General features: G+C 39.7%; 1 protein-coding gene across 1 annotated transcript in view; it reads left to right on the top strand.

Moving 5' to 3' along the window:
• Positions 1-13,692: 13,692 nt before the first annotated feature.
• LOC111951103 (protein Wnt-11-like) overlaps positions 13,693-21,966 on the top strand; it is a 20,281-nt gene continuing 12,007 nt past the window's right edge. Inside the window, exons 1-5 of the mRNA XM_023969119.3 lie at positions 13,693-13,878; positions 16,142-16,337; positions 18,821-19,065; positions 21,147-21,424; positions 21,620-21,912. Of these exons, the coding sequence (XP_023824887.1) occupies positions 16,255-16,337; positions 18,821-19,065; positions 21,147-21,424; positions 21,620-21,912 (899 nt within the window). The 5' untranslated portion in view covers positions 13,693-13,878; positions 16,142-16,254. The remainder of the gene's footprint in view (positions 13,879-16,141; positions 16,338-18,820; positions 19,066-21,146; positions 21,425-21,619; positions 21,913-21,966) is intronic.

Here is a 21,966-nt window from a genome sequence, read left to right as displayed (position 1 = left end):
ATCCTTGATGAAAACCTGCTCCAGAGTGCTCAGGACCTCAGACTGGGGCGAAGGTTCACCTTCCAACAGGACAATGACCTTAAGCACACAGCCAAGACAATGCAGGAGTGGCTTGGGTACAAGTCTCCGAATGTCCTTGAGTGGCCCAGTCGGAGCCCGGACTTGAATCAGATCAACATCTCTGGAGAGACCTGAAAATAGCTCTGCAGCGACGCTCCCCATCCAACCTGACAGAGATTGAGAGAATCTCCCCAAATACAGGTGTGCCAAGCTTGTAGCATCATACCCAAGAGGCTATAATCACTGCCAAAGGTGCTTCWACAAAGTACTGAATAAAGGGTCTGAATACTTATGTAAATGTGATATGATGAAAAAAAAAAATATCTTTGTCATTATGCGGTATTGTGTGTAGATTGATGAGGGGAAAAAACGATTTCATACATTTTCGAATAAAGCTGTGATGTAAAAAAAAAATGGAAAAAGTCAAGGGGTCTGAATACTTTCCGAATGCACTATATGTGCTTTATAAGCGGTTTATAAACCCTGACAGTCCCAGCAAAGCAAATCGAGAAATCTGTAAATATTGTGTGGCCAGATTGTAGTATGGAACTACAGTATATCATATGTATCATCATATGTACTTGTCCATTCCCTTTAGCCCTGGATATACCTTGCATTAACATGTGATTGTCGTCATCTGATCAAGATGATCCGATCACTATCTGATTAAGATTTGTTGGATCTACACATGGTAATAACATGTGTCTATTTTCTGCCACAGTGTCCATATTGTGACCAGATTCCCTGGTCCCTCCCTGTATGCAAATTAATCCAACCTGCATTGGACCTTTCTTATGACACAAGCTTTATAAATTGGCAGAAAACAGCACACTTTTATAAGCAATAGTTTTACACTCTCATCATTGCATCCTATATTTGTTATCCAATGATTTAAGACTGGGCATAATAGGCTACTGTTCGAATATCCTCCTCCTGTCCACAGCCATACAAATAAATATATCGTATTTCCTCCTGTTTTAAAACCAGTAAAACAGCTTTGTAGGCCTAAGTGCATTGGTTGTGTTTAGGCAGGTCTTATAAGAATTGGCACACCAACAGTTAGTATTTTGAAGAACCTCTAATACGATCATCTATAGCCAGACGCGAGGTGAAATTATGAAAATGGATAAAAGCAGCAATGGATAAAAATTGTAAAGGAGCATGCAAATAATGCAAATACTATGCCTTTATAAAGGAATAAAGTGTACATCTAAAAGTAGCATAAAGAGTCCTTAAAACTTCTTATGGCTGCAATCCCGCTAACGGGATCGATATGACAACAGCCAGTGAAAGTGCAGGGCGCCAAATTCAAACAACAGAAATCTCATAATTAAAATTCCTCAAACATACATGTGTCTTATATCATTTTAAAGGTAATCTTGTTGTAAATCCCACCAAAGTGTCCGATTTCAAATATACTTTTCAGCGAAAGCACTACAAACGATTATGTTAGGTCACCATCAAACCACAATAAGCACAGCCATTTTTCCAGCGAAAGATAGCAGTCACAAAAAGCAGAAATAGAGATAAAATGAATCACTAACCTTTGATTATCTTCATCAGATGACACTCATAGGACTTCATGTTACACAATACATGTATGTTTTGTTTGATAAAGTTCATATTTATATAAAAAAATCGGAGTTTACATTGGCAAGTTACATTCACTAGTTCCAAAAACATCAAGTGATTTTGCATAGCCACATCGTTTCAACAGAAATACTCATCATAAATGTAGATGATAATAAAAGTTATACACATGGAATTATAGATATACCTCTCCTTAATGCAACCGCTGTGTCAGATTTCAATTTTTTTTTTACGGATAAAGCAAACCATGCAATAATCTGAGACGGAGCTCAGAACAATAGTAAAATTAGCCGCCATGTTGGAGTCAACAGAAACCAGAAAATAAATGATAAATGTTTCCTTACCTTTGATGAACTTCATCAGAATGCAGTCCAAGGAATCCCAGGTCCACAATAAATGCTTGATTTGTTCGATAAGGTCCGTTATTTATGTCAAATTAGCTACTTTGGTTCGCGCCTTCAGTAAACAATTCCAAAGTCAGAAAGCGCCTCCACTATAACGTGACGAAATGTCCAAATGTTCCGTAACAGTCAGTAGAAACATGTCAAACGATGTATTGAATCAATCTTTAGAATGTTGTGAACATACATCTTGAATAACGTTCCAACCGGAGAATTACATTGAATTCAGTTGAGCGATGGAACGAGCTGCCTCTCACGTGAACGCGCGTGTCAATGCGTGGTCACCTCATGGCAGTGGTGACTAATTCCTGTCTCCTTCGGCCCCCTTCACATTAGAGTCATCAGACAAAGTTCTATTGCCTGGTGACATCTAGTGGAAGCCGTAGGAAGTGAAAACTCATCCATATCTCGCTGTAATTTCAATGGAGCTTGGTTGAAAATCTAGCAGCCTCAGAAAAAATCCAAACAGGAAGTGGAACTTCTCAGGTTTTTGCCTGCCATATTAGTTCTGTTATACTCACAGACATAATTCAAACAGTTTTAGAAACTTCAGAGTGTTTTCTATCCAATACTAATAATAATATGCATATATTTAGCAACTATGACTGAGGAGCAGGCCGTTTACTCTGGGCACCTCTGTGCACCTTTCATCCAAGCCACTCAATACTGCCCCTGCAGCCATAAGAAGTTAATATTTTACATCAAATTGGACAGTGGCCTCGCTCATGCTTACAGAAAGCTATGCGCCTTTACGCATCAGGTTGGACATATTTTGCACTTTATTGCTATCAATTTGTCTGGAAAATTCTCAAAGATTCACAAAATATTATATAATAGAATAAAATCTATTATTTATTTTTATTAAAACTAAACAGTTTTAATAAAGAAAAAAAATGTACATACTGGGAGAAAACCATGATTTGGTTTCCTCCAAATCATTGATTAGTGATAATTCAGTAACAGTCTCTTTCACTCATGGAGGGTTGATAGACTGGTACTGTATAATACATAATTTAAACTAAACTACAAATGTATTGGGGAAGCATGGGACGGACTGATGGAGTTGCAGCATAAGAGCGCAGTGCATGACAAGTGTATTGCAAGGGACTGTATAATGTGTAGGCCAAATCTTCCACCTGTACCTTTAGATCTAGCCAGAGGGGATTTTTATAAAATGTCCATAAGAAAGCCACTGTATTATACCACTGTATTATTTTCATATCTGATATAGCAACTGAATTAGAGTATTCACATTACACAAAAAGTTGATAAAGCGCCCAGCAGCTTCCCTCAATATTGCCACAGTACTGTCCAGAATGAACGGTGGGCGGGTGATGGGATGGTCACCCAATACCATGTCCAGCTATGAATAAAATGTGCATTGGGTTCTCCCATTCCCACTACTGCTATAACAGTCCTTGGCCTTTTGGTATGATGTTTTCAAAATGTTTGATTTTGCACTGGCATTGGGAGTAGGAATGGAAACAGGGACCCTCTTTCTCTCATTCTGGATGATACAGTACCTTTTCATGAATGTCTTATTTTCTATATGCGTGATCTAATTTCGATTATAAACTGGGTGGTTTGGTCCCTGAATTATGATTGGCTGAAAGCCATGGCATATCAGACCGTATACCATGAGTATGACAAAACATTTTGTTTTACTGCTCTAATTACTTTGGAAGCCAGTTTATAATAGCAATAACGCTCCTCTGGGGTTTGTGATATTTTTATTTTTATTTTATTTTACCGTTATTTTACCAGGTAAGTTGACTGAGAACACGTTCTCATTTGCAGCAACGACCTGGGGAATAGTTACAGGGGAGAGGAGGGGGATGAATGAGCCAATTGTAAACTGGGGATTATTAGGTGACCGTGATGGTAGAGGGCCAGATTGGGAATTTAGCCAGGACACCGGGGTTAACACCCCTACTCTTACAATAAGTGCCATGGGATCTTTAATGACCTCAGAGAGTCANATATATGGCCAATGTACCACATCTCCTCAGGCCTTATTGCTTAATTCGACTTTGGAATCTTACCGCAGTGCCAGTAGGCACTTGGTTTCTAATTCTGGAGGAATTGCAGAGGTATCCTTGTCCAGAATTAATACCTCAACTGGCCAGTGTGATTTATTTGAGAGGGCGGGAACATCGTGACGTTGGCCAACTTTATAGCATTCGTTGTCAGGGTGCATGTACACTTCAAGGCTATCCGTACAAGATGCTTCTTCGACTACCTGCAGAGGTGGTCAGAAATATCTAATCACAATCAGATCGCAATGCATCTTTTGATTGTTTACACCTGTCGCCAAATGTGGCCACAATCAGAATGTGTACAATATCAGGACAACAGACAGGAGGTATAAAGGGAGCTTTTGTGTCATTGTTTTGATGAAGGCCATTGATGGCCTAAACATTAATCTTTTAACTTGAATAAAACAAGTTTTCAATGGTCAGCGAGCATTATGTCTTTTTGTTTTTAATGATTATCAAATGTTTTGGTTGCACCTTGACTCATGTTGGTTGAGCACCCTCCACTTTTTAATTTTACATGAATCTGTAAATACATAATTTCACCTTTGAAATGAGTAACCAATGGAGTTGGATTCTGGATCCAGAGAAGGAGGCCTACATTTTCCATGAATGGATAAACAGTCCTGTCGTGTCTTTGGCTATGCCGGATTAAGTGATATGACATGCATCCTTTCTCTGTAATTAATATTACTGTCACGGCCYTTTAAAGGAGTGGACCAAAGTGCAGCGTTTTGAGCGTACATACTTATTTACCGATGTCGCCAAACAAAAACAATAAATATCAAAACGACACGTGCCGCCAACGTAGTGCATCCAGGCAAGTAACAAGGACAACTACCCACAAAACCAACTTGGAAAATGGCAGCCTAAATAGGCTCCCCAATCAGAGACAACGATAAACAGCTGTCTCTGATTGGGAACCCATCCAGGCCACCATCAACCTAATTACCCCTAGACAATACAAAATCCCCATAGATAACAAAAACCCTAGACAAGCCAAAAACCCATAGACAATACAAAAACTAAACAAACCACCCTTGTCACACCCTGACCTAACCAAATAATAAAGAAACCAAATATAACTAAAGTCAGGGCATGACAATTACCTGATCGAGCTAATCATGTAAATGTAATTAACTAGAAAGTCGGGGCACCACGAAATAATATTTATAGAGCAGTTATCTTCCGAATAAACTCTTAAAGACCTGGTAATATTTTACATCAATAGCAGTCAATATTAATCGTCACCTTATTTCAGTCTCATCTGAAAATTGTAAATTCTTGGTTATCTTCACGAACATTGGCTAACAAGTTGAATCAGCAATACAAAATTGGGTTTATTTATTTATTAAATACCCAACTAATCACACAGAATTCCATATACACAGAATGAATCATACCTTGATTACAAATTCCGTCATAAAGGAAAACGTCCCTAGCGGACGGAACAGATATGACAGCTGGTTACACAAAAGAAAAGGGGGCTGGGTTTGAGTGAAAGAGCGGGAAGACTTGAGGAACAAAGGGAGAAGCCATGCTATCGTAAATACAGTTTCTTATGCATTCTAAATTACCGCCCATTTGGAAAAGGAAAATGCAATAAATATTTACTCTGAGCTGCTCTTCGGTAGGTTGGTGGTAGATGGAAGGCCGTGTTGCCCAACAGAGTCCTTTGTCCTTTGAAGAATGTCTCTGCTGGTAAATTGGATACGTTGTAGTAACGTCGTTGTGTGGTAGACGGGATACTCTGTCTGTTCTTTCCTAGCCCACGTTTGCAGCTGCTGTTGCTAACTCAACGGCTAGGAGGTATCACTTCTGTAGTGAATAAGAGTTCAAAGTTCATACCATTCGCAACCAAAGCTCACGCTGAGGTTGGCTTCGTTCTGTAGTTATTATCTGAACCATTCTGACATCGGATCYTCATCCTAATGTACCCGGAACAGGTTACATTTTCGTCAAGGTTTTATATAGTGGAGGGAGAAGGGTGTATTTTCATAGTTTTATTACCCATGTCTCTTCACAGGGGCGGGCCACTGATTGAGCAGAGCCCTAACCTTATGAAAACCCAAATCTCTCATTTGGAAGCTAAAATTACATTTCCTCTTTTCACCAATAATTTTATATTCAAACATTTAAATTGCCCAACAATTCCATGTGAATCTGACAACTCTAATGTGTAGGCTTTCCACTGTAGAGTTTATGTCATCCTATCATTGATGAGAATGTCTCAGATGACAACCGAACTGACATCATATTCATTAAGTACCAACGCATATGTTCAACTGGTCGGATTACCAAAATATGGTTCATTTCCCCCCACCTTCTGATGTTCCCAGAATCTCTATGTTAACCAAGGGATTTTCAAATGACACATCAGTAGGGTAGAGAGGAAAAGGGGGGGAGAGGTATTTATGACTGTCATAAACCTACCCCCAGGCCAACGTCATGACAGTCCTATACACTGTGTAGATGCAGGCCTGAGCACTCCTCCTTGAAGACCACATGAAATGTTTTAAAAAGTGCCACCTATCTGTCACTTGAAAGGACTTAGGCTTCTCAAAGCAGAGGCATAAAATGATTAAGAACAAATCGTACACAAAAGGTGTGCTCCAATCTTCTCCTGGGTGTAGAGCATTGGATGATTATCGTTGTTTCTGTTGTGGACCCTGCTGTGAGGTACACTCTGGGCTGTTTTCACAAGAAAAGCACCTGAAAATGCATACTTTAAGATACAATTTTCCCATTGTTAAACTCCACTCAATAAATCCTCTTTGATGATGCGTTTTCTCTTTGTTGGTGTTTATAGGGCAGAGGTCGGTAACAGGCGGCCCACGGGCCAAAACCGCCTGAGTGATTTTTTGGGGTCCCCAAACTTTTTATAAAAAAAAGATGTTTTAGTTTTTTTGTAAAATTACCAGGAATTCAGCAAAAAAAATATTTCATTAGGAAATCTGTTTCCAAGAAACATATTTGATCGTGTTTCAATGTAATTCAAGGTATGAAATTATAGTTATTTTCAAATACAATCTCTTTCTAGACTTAGTTATTTGTGGTCAATTTGCAGTGTGCAAATTATTATAATTATGTTCCAGCCCCGACCATCAGCTCCAATAAAAATCAGCCCGTGACTGAATCTAGTTGCCTACCCCATTATAGGGAAATCTCTTTCATTGGTTATGGTGCTGCGTTATGTAGGATGTCGTAGACACAAATGCTTTATATCAGTACAAACTGACAATAGCATCCTGTAGTGTTTAGTGTTTGTTGGTTGACAGGTTGGCAGATTTTTTAAATGRTGGTTATTGATCTCTATGCTGTGAATCATAGTTGTGTTTTCAATAATATCTACTGGTGAAAGATAGCACAATAGAGTAAAAATGTATTAATTGAAGTTGTTGCCTTAATTGTAACATGCCAGGAAGAGCTACAGTATGTCCGTGTGTGTGAGAAATGTTCTGTGAAAAGCTAGGACATATGCTTCTAACCTGTAACATCAACAAGAGGACACTTCATTCAATTGCATTGTATATCAACTTTCAGATCTTTCTCACAATAATGCAACGGCATTCACATTAGTGAGTTGATTGAACTAACAACAATCTTGTAAGCCAGTAGATGGGAGTATGTGAGCGTTAAAACACGTTTATGCAACACCATGATGAAATCTTCCAGTCTGGTGGTGGTGCTTAGAAACACGGGACTAGAGGGATAGAGGGATAAAAGGCAAGTGTTGAATGGATGCCAGACAGGTAAATCTTTTCATGGGGTAGTTGGGTAGCTGTGACTCAGGACCCATTCAGGCCTGGATCCCAGGAGGTGAAAGGTAAGTGGTCTTATCTTCTCCTGGCCAGCCTCCAGCCTCTTGATATATCTGATACTCTTGAGATAGGGGAGACAATGGGACAACATTGTGAGCTGGAAGAGCCATTCCTATCAAACATTTAAGCATTTTACCTCCCAAATGATTAAGCACTGTATTCAGATCACTTTAGGCTCTTTTTTGGGGGGTAGAACAAGGCATTGTGAGTTTGTTATACATATACAGAGAATAATTGTACAAAGGCAACCCACTGGTCACAGARGTCYATTCAATGTCTATTCCACGTTGGTTCAAGGTAATTTCATTGAAATTGTGTGGAAACAACATTGATTCAACCAGTGTGTGCACAGTTGGCKAGTTGCATTAAATAGCATGATGTTAACTAACTACGAGTAGCTAATTGGTAAAACAAAAGTAATGCTGTCTCACCATTCTGGTTTGCAGGTACTAAATCTAAGCTTTGCTGACTATTATCTGGTAAAAAACGAAGAGTTATTTAATTTGTGTCCAATCAGAACAGCCAAAAGGTTTAATTTCCACTGTGTGTTGGTTAAAAGGTGAGATGGGAGATAAAAGGCCTGTGCGTTGATCCTGGCTTACACAGGAATGGAGAGCCTCTGTGTAAAACAGTCAACCCTGAGATGCTGCTATAGTGCTCCAGGGACAGTATGCTCTGCTGAAGCCCCCTCCTTCCCCACACACAGTACAACCCATGCCAATTCACAGTTGACTGCAATAAAACACATTTTGCCCACTCTGCCAGAACCAGAAACATGGCATAGTGCAGTCACACTACAAATAGGATACATGCTTAAAGGCCCATTGGGGCCAACAACATGATTTCCTGTGTTTTATATATATTTCCACACGATGAGGTTGGAATAATACTGTGAAACGGTGAAAATTATGATAATGCCATTTTAGTGTAAAAGCTGTTTGAAAAGACCGCCTGAAATTTCTGCCTGTTTTGGTGGGATGGAGTTTTGGCCTCTCTGGCGACATCAACAGATAGTATAAGTATATATACAGTAGACAGTGTGCAAAGCAGTCATCAAGGCAAAGGGTTGTTACGTTGAAGAATCTAAATCTAAAATATATTTTGATTTGTTTAACACTTTTTTGGTTACTACATGATTCCATATGTGTTATTTCAAAGTTTTGATGTCGTCACTATTATTGAACCATATGATGCTGTAAATGTAGAAAATGAGTTACAGTTCATATAAGGAAATCAGTCTAGTCTATGGATTTCACATGACTGGGCAAGGGCGTAGCCATGGGTGGGCTTAGGAGGGCATAGGCCCACCCACTTGGGAGCCTGGCCCACCCACTGGGGAGTGAGACCGAGCSAACCAGAATTAGTTTTTCCCCASAAAAGGGCTTTATTATAGACATAAATACTCCTCAACTTCATCAGCTACCCGGGTGGCTGGTTTCAGACGATCCCGCAGGTGAAGAAGCCGGATGTGTAGGTCCTGTGCTGACGTGGTTACATGTGGTCTGTAGTTGTGAGGCCAGTTGGTCATACTGCCAAATTCTCTAAAACGACGTTGGAGGAGGCTTATGGTAGAGAAATTAATATTCAGTTCTCTGGCAACAGCTCTGGTGGACATTCCTGCAYTCTGCATGCCAATTGCATTCTCCCTCAAAACTTGAGACATCTGTGGCATTGTGTTGTGTGACAAAACTGCACATTTTAGAGTGATTTGACCTTTTGTTGTCCTCAGCATGCTGATGATCATGCTGTTTAATCAGCTTCTTGATATGTCACACCTGTCAGGTGGATGGATTATCTTGGCAAAGGAGAAATTCTCACTAACAGGGATGTAAACAAATTTGTGGACAAAATTTGAGAGAAGTAAGCTTTTTGTGCATATTGAACATTTCTGGGATCTTTTATTTCAGCTCATGAAACATGGGACCAACACTTTACATGTTGAGTTTATATTTGTTATATATATATTATATATATAGACAGTAAGTTAATAGACCAATAGAAATTAGGGGTTCAAACCTCTCTTTCAATAACAGCTATTATTTAGGTTACATATCCCTCCCATTAGGCTTATCCAATTATCATCCTCACTCAGACCACTCCCAGACAATCCTAGCAAAATTCGTGCTTGAAAAATTGCTCTTTGCTAAGAAGCTATTTTTGTTTCTTTTTGGACCATTTTAACTTTTAAAAAATTACACAAAGATACTTAATTGTTACCCAGAAATTATTTAATATTGAGATATGAACAGCTGCATTGAGCCTTTAATTCAAACTCCAACTGTTGGCTAGATATATGTGACTGTCAAAGAACAACCTTGGATTGTACCGTTTGCCAAACAGATTTGGGCCACAGAATCGTCCTGTACAGAGGGGAAGTGAGCATGTTCTGGTTCGTAAATGTGTCTACCCCACTTGATGAAACCGGTGGTAAGAAACCGGGGGTTAATCCTCCCTTCCCTCTGGAGCAGCCAGTAGAGGATCTGCTAGCATGTTTGGCGCGGGCGGGTAGCAAAGTTAGTGGTTTAAAACATGCATGCAGGCCCATCTGGAGCCCAGCCCACTCTACACAGGATCTTACTGGTTGTAGAACAGACAGTTTTGTGTAACATCCGCTTTATGTGTGTGTGTGTGTGTGTGTGTGTGTGTGTGTGTGTGTGTGTGTGTGTGTGTGTGTGTGGTGTGTGTGTGTGTGTGTGTGTGTGTGTGTGTGTGTGCATGCGTTGTGTGGGTGGGGGTCTCTGTGAAACAATACATTTTTTTGCTTTCATATATTGGCTTTCAAGCAAGTTTCATGATATCCGACCATAAGAGACAGAATATATCCTTAGAGGACTCCTGTGGAGTAAAAAAACATGGAGTGAGAAAAAGTGGCTGTGATAATGTTAATGGTTTCTCTTGACAATAGAACTTTCTCTACACTGAAATCCCTAAATATACAGTCAGGTCCAAAATTATTGGCACCCTTCATAAAGATAATAAATTATATTGTATGCTAAATAAATATATTATTTTATACTAATAACATTTCAGAGAGAGAGAGATTTTGTTTAACAAGTCATTTAAAAAAAATCTCAAAAAGATAGGGGTCAAAATGATTGGCACACCTGTTTTCAATGCTCCGGCACCCTCCCCTTGTGAGGATAAAGGCACTGAGTATTTTTCTAAAATGTTTTATGAGATACAGAATCTTTCCAGATCTTTGATATCCTTCTGTCTGCGCTTATGGATTGCCCTCTTCATTTCAAACCATAGGTTTTCAATGGGGTTCAAGTCCAGAGACTGAGATGGCGATTCCACATTCTTTATTTTGTGGTCACTTAACCATTTCTTTGTGAATTTTGATGTGTGCTTGGAGTTATTGTCTTGCTGGAAGAGCCACTTGTGGCCAAATGTCAGCTTCCTGGCAGAGGCAACCAAGTATTTGGCTAAAATCAGTCCCTCCAGGATTTTGTGATTCTGCGATCATTTTGTTTAGCAAAATCAACAATTCCCTGCATATTGTGTGAGGGCTTGCAAATTTGAGCAATCATCGTGCTATTAGTGCATAAAATTAACCAAACTAACTCACCACAGTACTAAAAAAGGGCTTTCAATTTCAACCAATCATCACACATTTACAGCATCATAGGGTTCAATCAAGCCACAGGTCAAACTTTTTCCCCTCGTCAGTGCATTTTCATGTAAAATTTGACAAAATCATTGCATATTGCCATGAATTTTTTTTGATTACCACTGCAAAAAACGCTGTGAAATGCTGGACAGATTGTAAAATGTTTTGATACTTGGTAGAGTTCATGATGCTATTGACCTTCACAAGGGCCCCAGGAAGCAAAACAGCCCCATAACATCCATATTTTACAGTAGGTATGAGGTACCTTTCTGCATATGCATCCTTCTTTAGTCAAAAAACTCACCACTGGTGAGCGTAGCCAAAGAGCTCTATTTTTGTCTCATCTGACCCTAGCACCGGTTTCAATCCAAGTGACAATGCCGTTAGGCAAACTCTGGGCATTTACATTTGTCGGTTGCATAAAGGATTTTTTCAGGCAACTCTTCCAAAGAGCCTATTGGCATGAAGATAGCATCTAACTGTAGATTTTGAGACTTGGTGACCCGAATATGCGACCAAGTTCTGTAATTCTCAAACCTTGGCCCTTGGATTTTTATTTTCCTCCTGAACCATCTTCCTCACAGTGTGTGGGTACAAGATAGACCTACCAGGCAAGTGTAACACTGTTCCAATGGTTTTACACTTCTTAAAGTTTGCCCAATTAGGGTAAGTGGCATATTTAATTTTTGAGCTATTTGTTGTACCAATTGCCTAATTTATGAAGGTCAACAACCATTTGTCTCTTTCGTTTTTGAGCCCTTTGCCTTTTCCAATGGTGATGAGTGACACAGGGATTTTTCATGCTTGTTACCTCATTTTTATACCCCAGTGAAACAGAAAGCCCAGGCATTGTAAAATCTGAATAACTGTGGTCTTGCTTTAATTCATATATATCATAAAAATACTTTTCCAGCTTGTCTTTTGTTTTTACAAAGACTGTATCAGGTGTTCAACATTGTTTAAGGCCTATACACTATTTGGTAAAGTGTCCCATAACATAACTGCTGTCCACATTTTTTTGAATAAATACGTTTGAGTAATTGAAAGAATAATAACGTTCAATATAAATGTTAAATTATTAATTAATTAATTAAATTATGGGCTGGTTAAGCCAGTTTAATAAAATACCATCCCTCTTTTTAATCTGAGTCATTAGGACCAAGCTTTCTGAACTTGAATTGTAGCCTATAGGTAGCCTATACTTTGTCATCCTCTCCTTTCTCTCATAAAGTTTTCTCCTCCATAAAAACAAACACCCGCACTAATTACCGGCGGGGGTTCCCGCTCTGTCAGACAACACACTGGAACAGTGTTAACAGTGGAAACATTCTTAATGAATGTGTCTTAAATGCATGGTTATTAAGGATCGTGGGTATGTGGTTGTTTTACTGCGGGGAGAGCACTGAGCGTTACGGAATTCTCTGCAGGTGGCGAAGTGAGCAGAGAGAGCTAGGTATATAAAATGTACATGGCGATGCATGGGAACATGAAGCTATGAAGAGAAACTATAAAGCAATAGTTACCTGTCTTGCTTGTAAAAAATTACGAGGTGACCATGGTGGAATCATATGCGCGTTACATATTTTCAATATTTTGTTTATTATTATCGAATATATTTAACAAAACTCAGCATATAGAAGTTAAATAATAAATTAAAATCAGTTTTTAATTAGATAGATGATGCTGATAAGAAAACAATAGGCCCAATGAAGGTAATGATAGTATAATATAATACAATATAAGAATAATAGGCTCATTATTAATAACAATAATGATAATAATAACAATAACAACAACAATAATAATAATAATAAAACACATAACAATAACCATAATAATCATAATTATAATAACCATAATAAAAATAGCCTACATGTTATTATTCGTGATTTATATTATATATTATCATCATTATTGTGAGCGTTAGGCTATTGTTGTGCGCAACCTCGAAAATAATACTGCAAAAAATATATATAACAAACATCACCTATAACACAATTGTCTATCATGTGTAGAACAAGATTGGACAATGAGTATTTTACCCCTTTCCTTGGAATTCCAAATCCAACGCGCTTTGTTATGCTAAGTGTGCCTGACATCACCAGTGAGATCAAAGCCGTGCAGGAGTACTTATGAGTTGAGGCTGCCCAACTGCCAAGTCAGACACATTCAGCAGCTCGAGACACACCACCCTGAAGAACCTGCGAGAGAAGAGAGCCGCTGCTGCTGGGGAGTAAACGATGCTTTCCTCTTTTTGGGATTCATTCGAATTACGAAATTGTGGATTTATACGTGTTTGTGGAAGATATTGAATTCAAAAGGATATTAGGCTACACGGAATTGATACTTAATCATCATTAAAGGTGAGGAGCAATGGCATAGTTTTTCATGACATGACTATCATAGTCTAAAGTTATCGATAACATGCTTATTTTTGTTGTTGTTTTAAAGCCTGTTTTAACACGAGTTAGGCTATTTAAAGCTTATATTTTATCAAGTTCTACTCTTGTAGTTTGGATAGATTGTATCCAATATATTGTTGGAATAACGACTCGACAGGCCACTTCATGAAGTTGAACGTGACTCAAAATATTTGCATTTGAACTTTAACTTCATTTTATTTGCCTCGCAAAAAAAGCTCAGACGAAAAAGCTCTGACGAAGGCCTTGAGGCCGATAAGTAGAGCTTAATAAAGAACAGTGATACTAACAAGAGCAGTGTGCGGGTTTCTCTTTCCTTTTCATGTTATTCAGTTGTTAACATGCACCTGCAACAAAGATAACTCAGCTGTGCAAGTGCCTTTTTGAATTTTCCTCCCGTTCCCACAGGGACTGAATAGAAATAGAAGGCGTAGAAACAAGAAGACAGCTTCAAACATGCATTCATGTGGGAAATTGAAAGAGAACGATGTGGAAAAAAGTTCCACCGCTTTAAGGTTGAGTGGCTGACATGGGAATTTCATTGATATTTGTTGAAGATGATCATGGAAAAACCAATAATTTAATTGACAGTTCACCCCACACAAATCCCAATTTACCCTCTGCATGCATAGAGACGTTTCCCTCGCATAAACCCAATGCACCTTATGTAAACATTTAATGGGAGCTCGGGATTAATATAACTAGGCTACTAACTCGCTACCACAACTGTAGGGGTCYGGTAGTGAAATGTTAATGTCAATGTTAAAGAAATGTTAACAATGTAGAATCGGATTTTCTTCTCTAGTCTAAATTGATGGTTGATTGCTAGCGCGTATAGGCTACCTCATGCGTTATAGTTTACATTTCCTACGTGTCTTGTTACGCTCCTGTACAGCATATAGTCCTAACCCAATTTAGATGACAACTCGAAACGGGTCTATAAACTTGGATGGATCATCATTACACACATGGTTAATGATGCTTGTGAATATTTGGCCCTGGTGATAATATTGATATATGTCTTATTGTTTGTGGTTATAAGAATTATTAAGCAACTACTCTTCCCACTGTAAATATCACTACAATCAGTCAGAGTGTTTTGTTTTATGCTTAGATGTAAAGCTCTGAGATTCACATGGACAATAAATAGCCCTATCTGATGCAGGTAATGCCATGTAGGCCTAAAAACRGTGTCTGCTGGAGGCTATAGGTCTACTGTGCTGGTTTGTTGTAGCCTTCCACTGATCATCCTACAAAGTTAAGTAGAAATTACAGTTCAGTTTGTGGTTATATCCTACCTAGCCTAAGTTACATTTTAATTGCTCATTTGTAAAAACAAACAAACAAAACCAAACATATATATACAGGATATTTAGTGCAGAATTGGTCGTAGTTGGGCATCTGTGGGAGGGTAGCACTTTTGGGAAGGTAACCTTTTTTCAATTGTGAGAATTTTTAAGAGAATTTTTGAGATTCTGTAAACTTTCGCGAGGGTTTATGTAACTTACATGATCAGCGTTTCCCAAAAGGATCATTGAAATTTATGAGCAAACTCAGCAAAGTTTATGTGCTGCTATAAAATTTGCTATGCTCAATATGTGTCTTGGTGTTGTTGCAGTGGGAAAGAGGCTTCCATAATTTATTGAAATAGAGGTTTAGATTTCTCTATTACTTTTCCACTATATTTAAAAAAATGTGACAATAAATAAAACCAATATAGTATAGATTATCTTTTGACATTTTGTTTTGAATATTTTCTGTGGAATGTTGCTTTAAAGTAACTGTCCAGTGTTTCCAGATTTGTACAAATATGACCTATAATTAATGACAATATGAGTAAAATAGTTTTCCTCCCAAATTTTTTGTAATTAATTATGTTAAAATGAAGCTTTTCTGTGTGGGAATGGTGTGGGCATATTCTGGTCATTCAAAATATTCACGCAAATAGACCGCTGAAAGGCCAGCTCATCCTCCTCAGGAGGATGAGATAATCCTCTATGAGGAAATAGAACAATCTTATGTCTGTTCGAGATACAAGTTTGAGGTGTTTTTTCTTCTTCTCCAATTTATGCTTTGGCCACATATATGAGTATAGGATGAGTCAACAACATTATTTGGGTATGAGTTAACAGAATATGAACTTTTAAATGTGAGATTCTCACTGGAGGTGCATTTTAATGGTGCATTTTTCTATTCCACCAAACAGGGGATAGAGGGTGAGACGGTGCCATGACAGTTGACTTGTGATTGCATCTAGAAGAGCCTAGAAGCCAACATTCACCTGCATTACCGTCATCTCTAAGTTGGAACATTATCATCATGAAGAAAATGTCTAACACCCTCCCGCTCTGTCTGCTTACCATTCTGCTGTTGTCCCAGATCTGCTCCGGCATCAAATGGCTGTAAGGACCTTTTCTTTCCTTATTTTTGTGTCTGCATTTTTCCTTTATTGTGCACTATGTTGTACAGAAGATGGGTCTCTCCAAATCCTTCTCGTTTTTTTACTTTATTGATTCTTAATCTGTTATAGAATATAACAGAATATAATAGAACTTTATTGTCCATCTAAAGATGAACATTTTTGCCATATTGTGTATGTGGGTAAAAAGAAAGGCAGGTTGTGTGTTTTAGTTTGAGTACTGAGTACCTATTAAATTAGGTTCTCAATTTGTTCCCTGGTGAATGTTAATAAGAAGATTTGAACTGGAATTAGAGATTGGAAAATGATTGCTCTACAGCAGGGATGAGCAACTGGCAGATACATTTCCAAAAATGAAAAAAAAAAATATATATATATACACTACATGACCAAAAGTATGTGGACACCTGCTCATTGAATTAATATGGAGTTGGTCTGCATCGCCAGGCACTAAAATAGAACGAAGTTCTATTTGTGACGCTTGACGCACTGCAAGTCCCACCTCTCCCATCTCCTCATTGGTTTTTAGGAGCATATATCCATGTGGGTGATTGAAAGATGAAGGTCCACACTCCAGTCCAGTCGGTGGTTGGTTTCCAACCGCCATATAAAGTCCAAGAAGAAGCCTGAACGAGGAGATACTAGAAACAAACTCGGTTTACCCTTTTATCTGTGGATTAATTGTCAGTAGAGTAGAAGACCTTGTAGAGTAGAGGGCCTTGTGCATTTCAGGTAAAATAACAACCCAATGTTTATATGCCAGGACAAATTAGCTAGCAACAGCAAGTTAGCTAGCTAAATTGCCTTAAATGTTCTTAAACCTCTCCCCAAATTAATATAATTGGTTCAGAGTTCGTTTAGATATTTCAACCTGTGTGTCCTGATCGCGTCTGGTGTGGGCGGACAAAATGAACATGCACATTGAAGCACGTGTGCACCCGGTCTAGTCAGAATGTTATGCTGAAACAGGAAAGGGCCTTCCTCAAACTGTTGCCACAAAGCACTCGCCGGTCCCGTTCTGTGAGCTTGTGTGGCCTACCACTTTACAGCTGAGCCATTGTTGCTCCTAGACGTTTCCACTTCATAATAACAGCACTTACAGTTGACCAGGGAAAGGTGGCATCCTATGACAATGCCACGTTGAAAGTCACTGAGCTCTTCAGTAAGGCCATTCTAATGCCAATGTTTTGTCTGTGAATATTGCATGGCTGTGTGCTCGATTTTATACACCTGTCAGCAACGGGTGTGGCTGAAATAACCGAATCCACTAATTTGAAGGGGTGTCGACATACTTTTGAATATATATATACTGTACCAGTCAAAAGTTTTGGCACACCTACTCATTCCAGGGTTTTTCTCTATCAAAACTATGAAATAACACATATGGAATCATGTAATAACCAAAAAAGTGTTAAAACAAATCAAGATATATTTTATATTTGAGATTCTTCAAACCCTTTGCCTTGATGACAGCTTTGCACACTCTTCTTTAGTGATTTTGGTAATATTTGTATTCTGTTCATAGATTAATGGACATTTTAAGCCTGCACATGATTTGGAATGGTTATTTAGCATCTGTAGCATCTGAAACCTATATGAGTGAGTTGTTAATATTTCTCTAGGCTATAACCGTTGAGCAGCAAATGTGCCTCAGAGAGAGAGAGTGAGATTGGGGATTGCATGACATTGTACTAAATCCTATCGTAGAAAGGGTCTCTCCCAGCCTTGATATTGCTACAGGGCCTGGATGTGAACCAGATGGGACCATAAACACTTGTGAGCACTGGATTACAGGAGCACAGGGGTGTCACAGCTTATCATTAGGCATGGAGTGGCTGCCCCCTTCCTCCTAATCCCAAACAGGCCAAGGTGCAGGAGGCATTGGCTGGTTCTCACGGAACTCTCTCTCTCTCGCAGTGCTCCGGCAAGACATAGAAAACAGAGATCAGGAATTGACTGACTGACTGACCAGGTTCTCTGGTGGTTTTTCTATGAACTAATCTTCTATTCAGTCTAAGTGAAAACAAAGTATGTGTGCCCCCCTTTTAGATTTCCACATTCAGATGACTTATGTCACAGTAAAGTCTCGGGTCAAATAAAATCCTTTAAACCAATGAAGAATGTAAATGATGATAGATGAATAGATGTAGCGCRGTCAGATTTGGCTTTTTGCCTATGATGAATAAATTGTTTGGCATGTTCTGGAACCTCCTCTAGTGAACTGAATCAGGAGAATAACCTGATGCCAAGCTGTGGTCTGTTATGTTTAACCTGTTCGTGACATCTTGAGAGATTTCCATTGGCATTTCCATTGTAGTCAAGTCAAGTGGTTTAAATGCCAGAAATGTTCCCCATTCCAAACAGCTCTCATTATGTGTTTGAATGGTTGAAAACATGTGGCTCAGTATATGGCATAAGTAAGAAAATGACCTTGTATTGGCTTTTGCATGTCTGTTTCTGTTACAGGGCCCTATCACACACACCTGTGTCTTTACACATCAACCAGACCCACCACTGCAAGCTGCTGCCGGGCCTGGTGTCTTCACAAGCCCAGCTGTGTCGGAGCAACCTGGAGCTCATGCAGACCATCATCGCTGCAGCACGCGAGGTCAAGAAGACCTGCCAGAAGACCTTCGCTGACATGCGCTGGAACTGTTCCTCTATTGATATCCCCAGTGACTCCTCAAGGTATCGACCGGACCTTGACAGAGGTAGGCCTACTGGTCACAATCTACTATTTATGGTGGTTAGAACTAGGCGTAAAATAAGGAAATCAACTCCAGAATACTGGAGTAAACTATGTGAAGATCTATTGACTGCAATGGTGGTGTGAGATCCATTGTGCTAGGTGTGCAAACTATACGTTTTTTTCAAACGAACTAGGAGTGATCATCTCTGACCAAATGATTAGCACAGTAGAAACTCTGTGTCCTTGGTGGGATTCAAAAATCTAATCTAAGTGTCGCAGGAGATTATTTACAAGAGAGAGTTTAAAGCTTTAATTATCGTCCTTGGTGGTCTTTTGTGCTCTGAGGGCAGTGCTCACTGTGACAAGCAAAGGATACCATTCTTCTTTGTGTCCCCTTGAAAGAAAGAAAATCATCCACTATCACCCTAGCCACTCACCTCCATAATATCTGTGCTACAAAGTTCTTCTCTTTAAATTCCAAGTACTTGATGTGGTTGTCTTCATTGCTTAGTTACAGATAATCTTCAAAGGTATCTGTAACTTGTGACACTGTCTTTTGTGTGTATTTTGTCTTTTTTTGTTGTAATATTTTATGTAAACTGCTATTTCCCTGTATTTCCTTCTTGCCAGGTCGCCCTCACAAAATAGGTTTTTAACCTCAATGGATCTTAACTGGTTAAATAAAGGTTAATTAAAAAAATAAAAATAGTAGTGCCTTTTCTGTTGCACAATAGATTCCACTATGTAAGATATAGTATTGAGTTGGACAGTGACTATTAGAAGGGATCTAGATATCTTTTTTGTGGCATCTCATCCTTCTCAGTTTTAAATCCTTTTTACGGCATACATTACCTACATGCATCTGTTTTTCTATAGTAAAGCATGATGTGAAATATTGCCCGCGATCTCTGCGGAACATACTTCTTATGACTAGGCAGGCTCTTAGTTGCTCCCTACAGTACAAAGCATTAGTAATATGACTACATTTTTTCTAMCGATCCTCGTTTCATTAAATGCACACTCCTTGCAGTGTTTTGAGAGTCTTTCCGTGTTCTGGACTTGTACTTTGATGGGTTCATTTCCATTGCTAAAAGGATCTTTGCTGAGCCAGACAGAGCCAATGCCAGTTCCAGTTTTACTGAGTTTAGGTGAAGATGTAAAAATCCCACAACAAAGAGCTGGCTTCTAATCAAAGGTTTAGTGAGATAGCTCCACGATGATGCGCCTCGGGAGAAGACAGGCTCCATCTGTCAACTGTTAGACCAGTCTTAAGAAGCCCCTGGCAGACTCTAGACGAATGCTCTTCTTCATACAGGGATGTCTTTGATGGCATGAATGGTTCTTTCTTCCTGTCTCCTACCTCCATCATCCAGCATTGACACATATGCCCTCTGTGTGTACACACTTCATTACCTATACACTGAGTGTACGAAACATTAGGAACACCTTCCTAATATTAAGTTGCACCCCCCCCCCCCCCTTTTGGCCTCAGAACAGCCTCAGTTCATCAGGGGGATGGACTCTACAAGGCGTCAAAAGTGTTCCACAGGAATGCTGGCCCATGTTGACTCCAATGCTTCTCACAGTTGTGTCAAGTTGGCTGGATGTGCTTTGGGTGGTGGACCATTCTTGATACACACAGGAAACTGTTGATTTCAAAAACCCAGCAGGGGTTCAGTTCCTGACACACTCAAACCGGTACTCCGTTCAAAGGCACTCTGAATGACACACATACACAATCTATATCTCAATTGTCTGAAGGCTTAAAAATCATTCTTTAACCTGTCTCCTCCCCTTCATCTACATTGAATGAAGTGGATGAAACAAGTGACATCAATAAGGGAGCATAGCTTTCACCTGGATTCACCTGGTCAGTCTGTCATGGAAAGAGCATGTTCCTAATGTTTTGTACACTCACTTTATAACATCCATATTATTCACTCTGGCTGTATAACCATATATGTCTAGTGACTTTTTCATGTTACCCTCACTAAGGGTACAGGTTCGGGTTAAATGAAGGTTACATGAATGAAAAACAATAACAGTTCATCTACAGAAGTCAGTTCAATCACTTACAAGGATTTGTCTTGTTGTTCTCAACAGGCACGAGGGAGTCAGCGTTCGTGTACGCCCTGTCCGCGGCAGCCATCAGCCACACCATCGCACGGGCGTGCACATCGGGGGATCTGCGGCTGTGTTCATGTGGCCCCATCCCAGGAGAGATCCCTGAGCCAGGCTACCGCTGGGGCGGCTGTGCAGACAACCTGCACTACGGCCTGGTCATGGGCTCCAAGTTCTCTGACGCCCCCATGAAGATGAAGAAGGCAGGCTCCCACGCCAACAAGCTGATGCACCTGCACAACAGTGAAGTGGGGAGACAGGTAGTTACACACGCAGATCACGGATATACTCACTGTTGGTAATACGGTCACTGTAACAGCCCTACATATGAGCATGTACATTTATAACTCTTGTAATTTATAATGCCTTTGTAGAATATTTGACGTATTTTCTGCCATAGCATCAACCTCAGTAGTAACAGTGTTTGACATTCACATCCTCTATTTCTCCCCCAGGCCCTGAGGGATGCGCTGGTGATGAAATGTAAGTGTCATGGTGTGTCTGGCTCTTGCTCCATACGGACCTGCTGGAGAGGCCTGCAGGACCTAAAGGATATCGCCATGGACCTGAAGACCAAGTACCTGTCAGCCACCAAGGTGGTGCACAGACCCATGGGTACGCGCAAGCAGCTGGTCCCCAAGGACATTGACATCAGGCCGGTCAGAGAGAACGAACTGGTCTACCTGCAGAGCTCACCGGACTTCTGTGCCAAGAACGACAAGCTGGGTTCCGTCGGCACCCAGGACAGGTGAGACTGTTACAATAGGTGTGTGTGTGTGTGTGTGTGTGTGTGTGTGTGTGT

The sequence above is a fragment of the Salvelinus sp. IW2-2015 genome, linkage group LG23 (assembly GCF_002910315.2).
Source record: "Salvelinus sp. IW2-2015 linkage group LG23, ASM291031v2, whole genome shotgun sequence".
In the NCBI taxonomy this organism is placed as follows: Eukaryota; Metazoa; Chordata; class Actinopteri; order Salmoniformes; family Salmonidae; genus Salvelinus; species Salvelinus sp. IW2-2015.
Note: the sequence above shows the minus strand (reverse complement) of the source record. Positions and strands in the feature narration are given on the sequence as shown.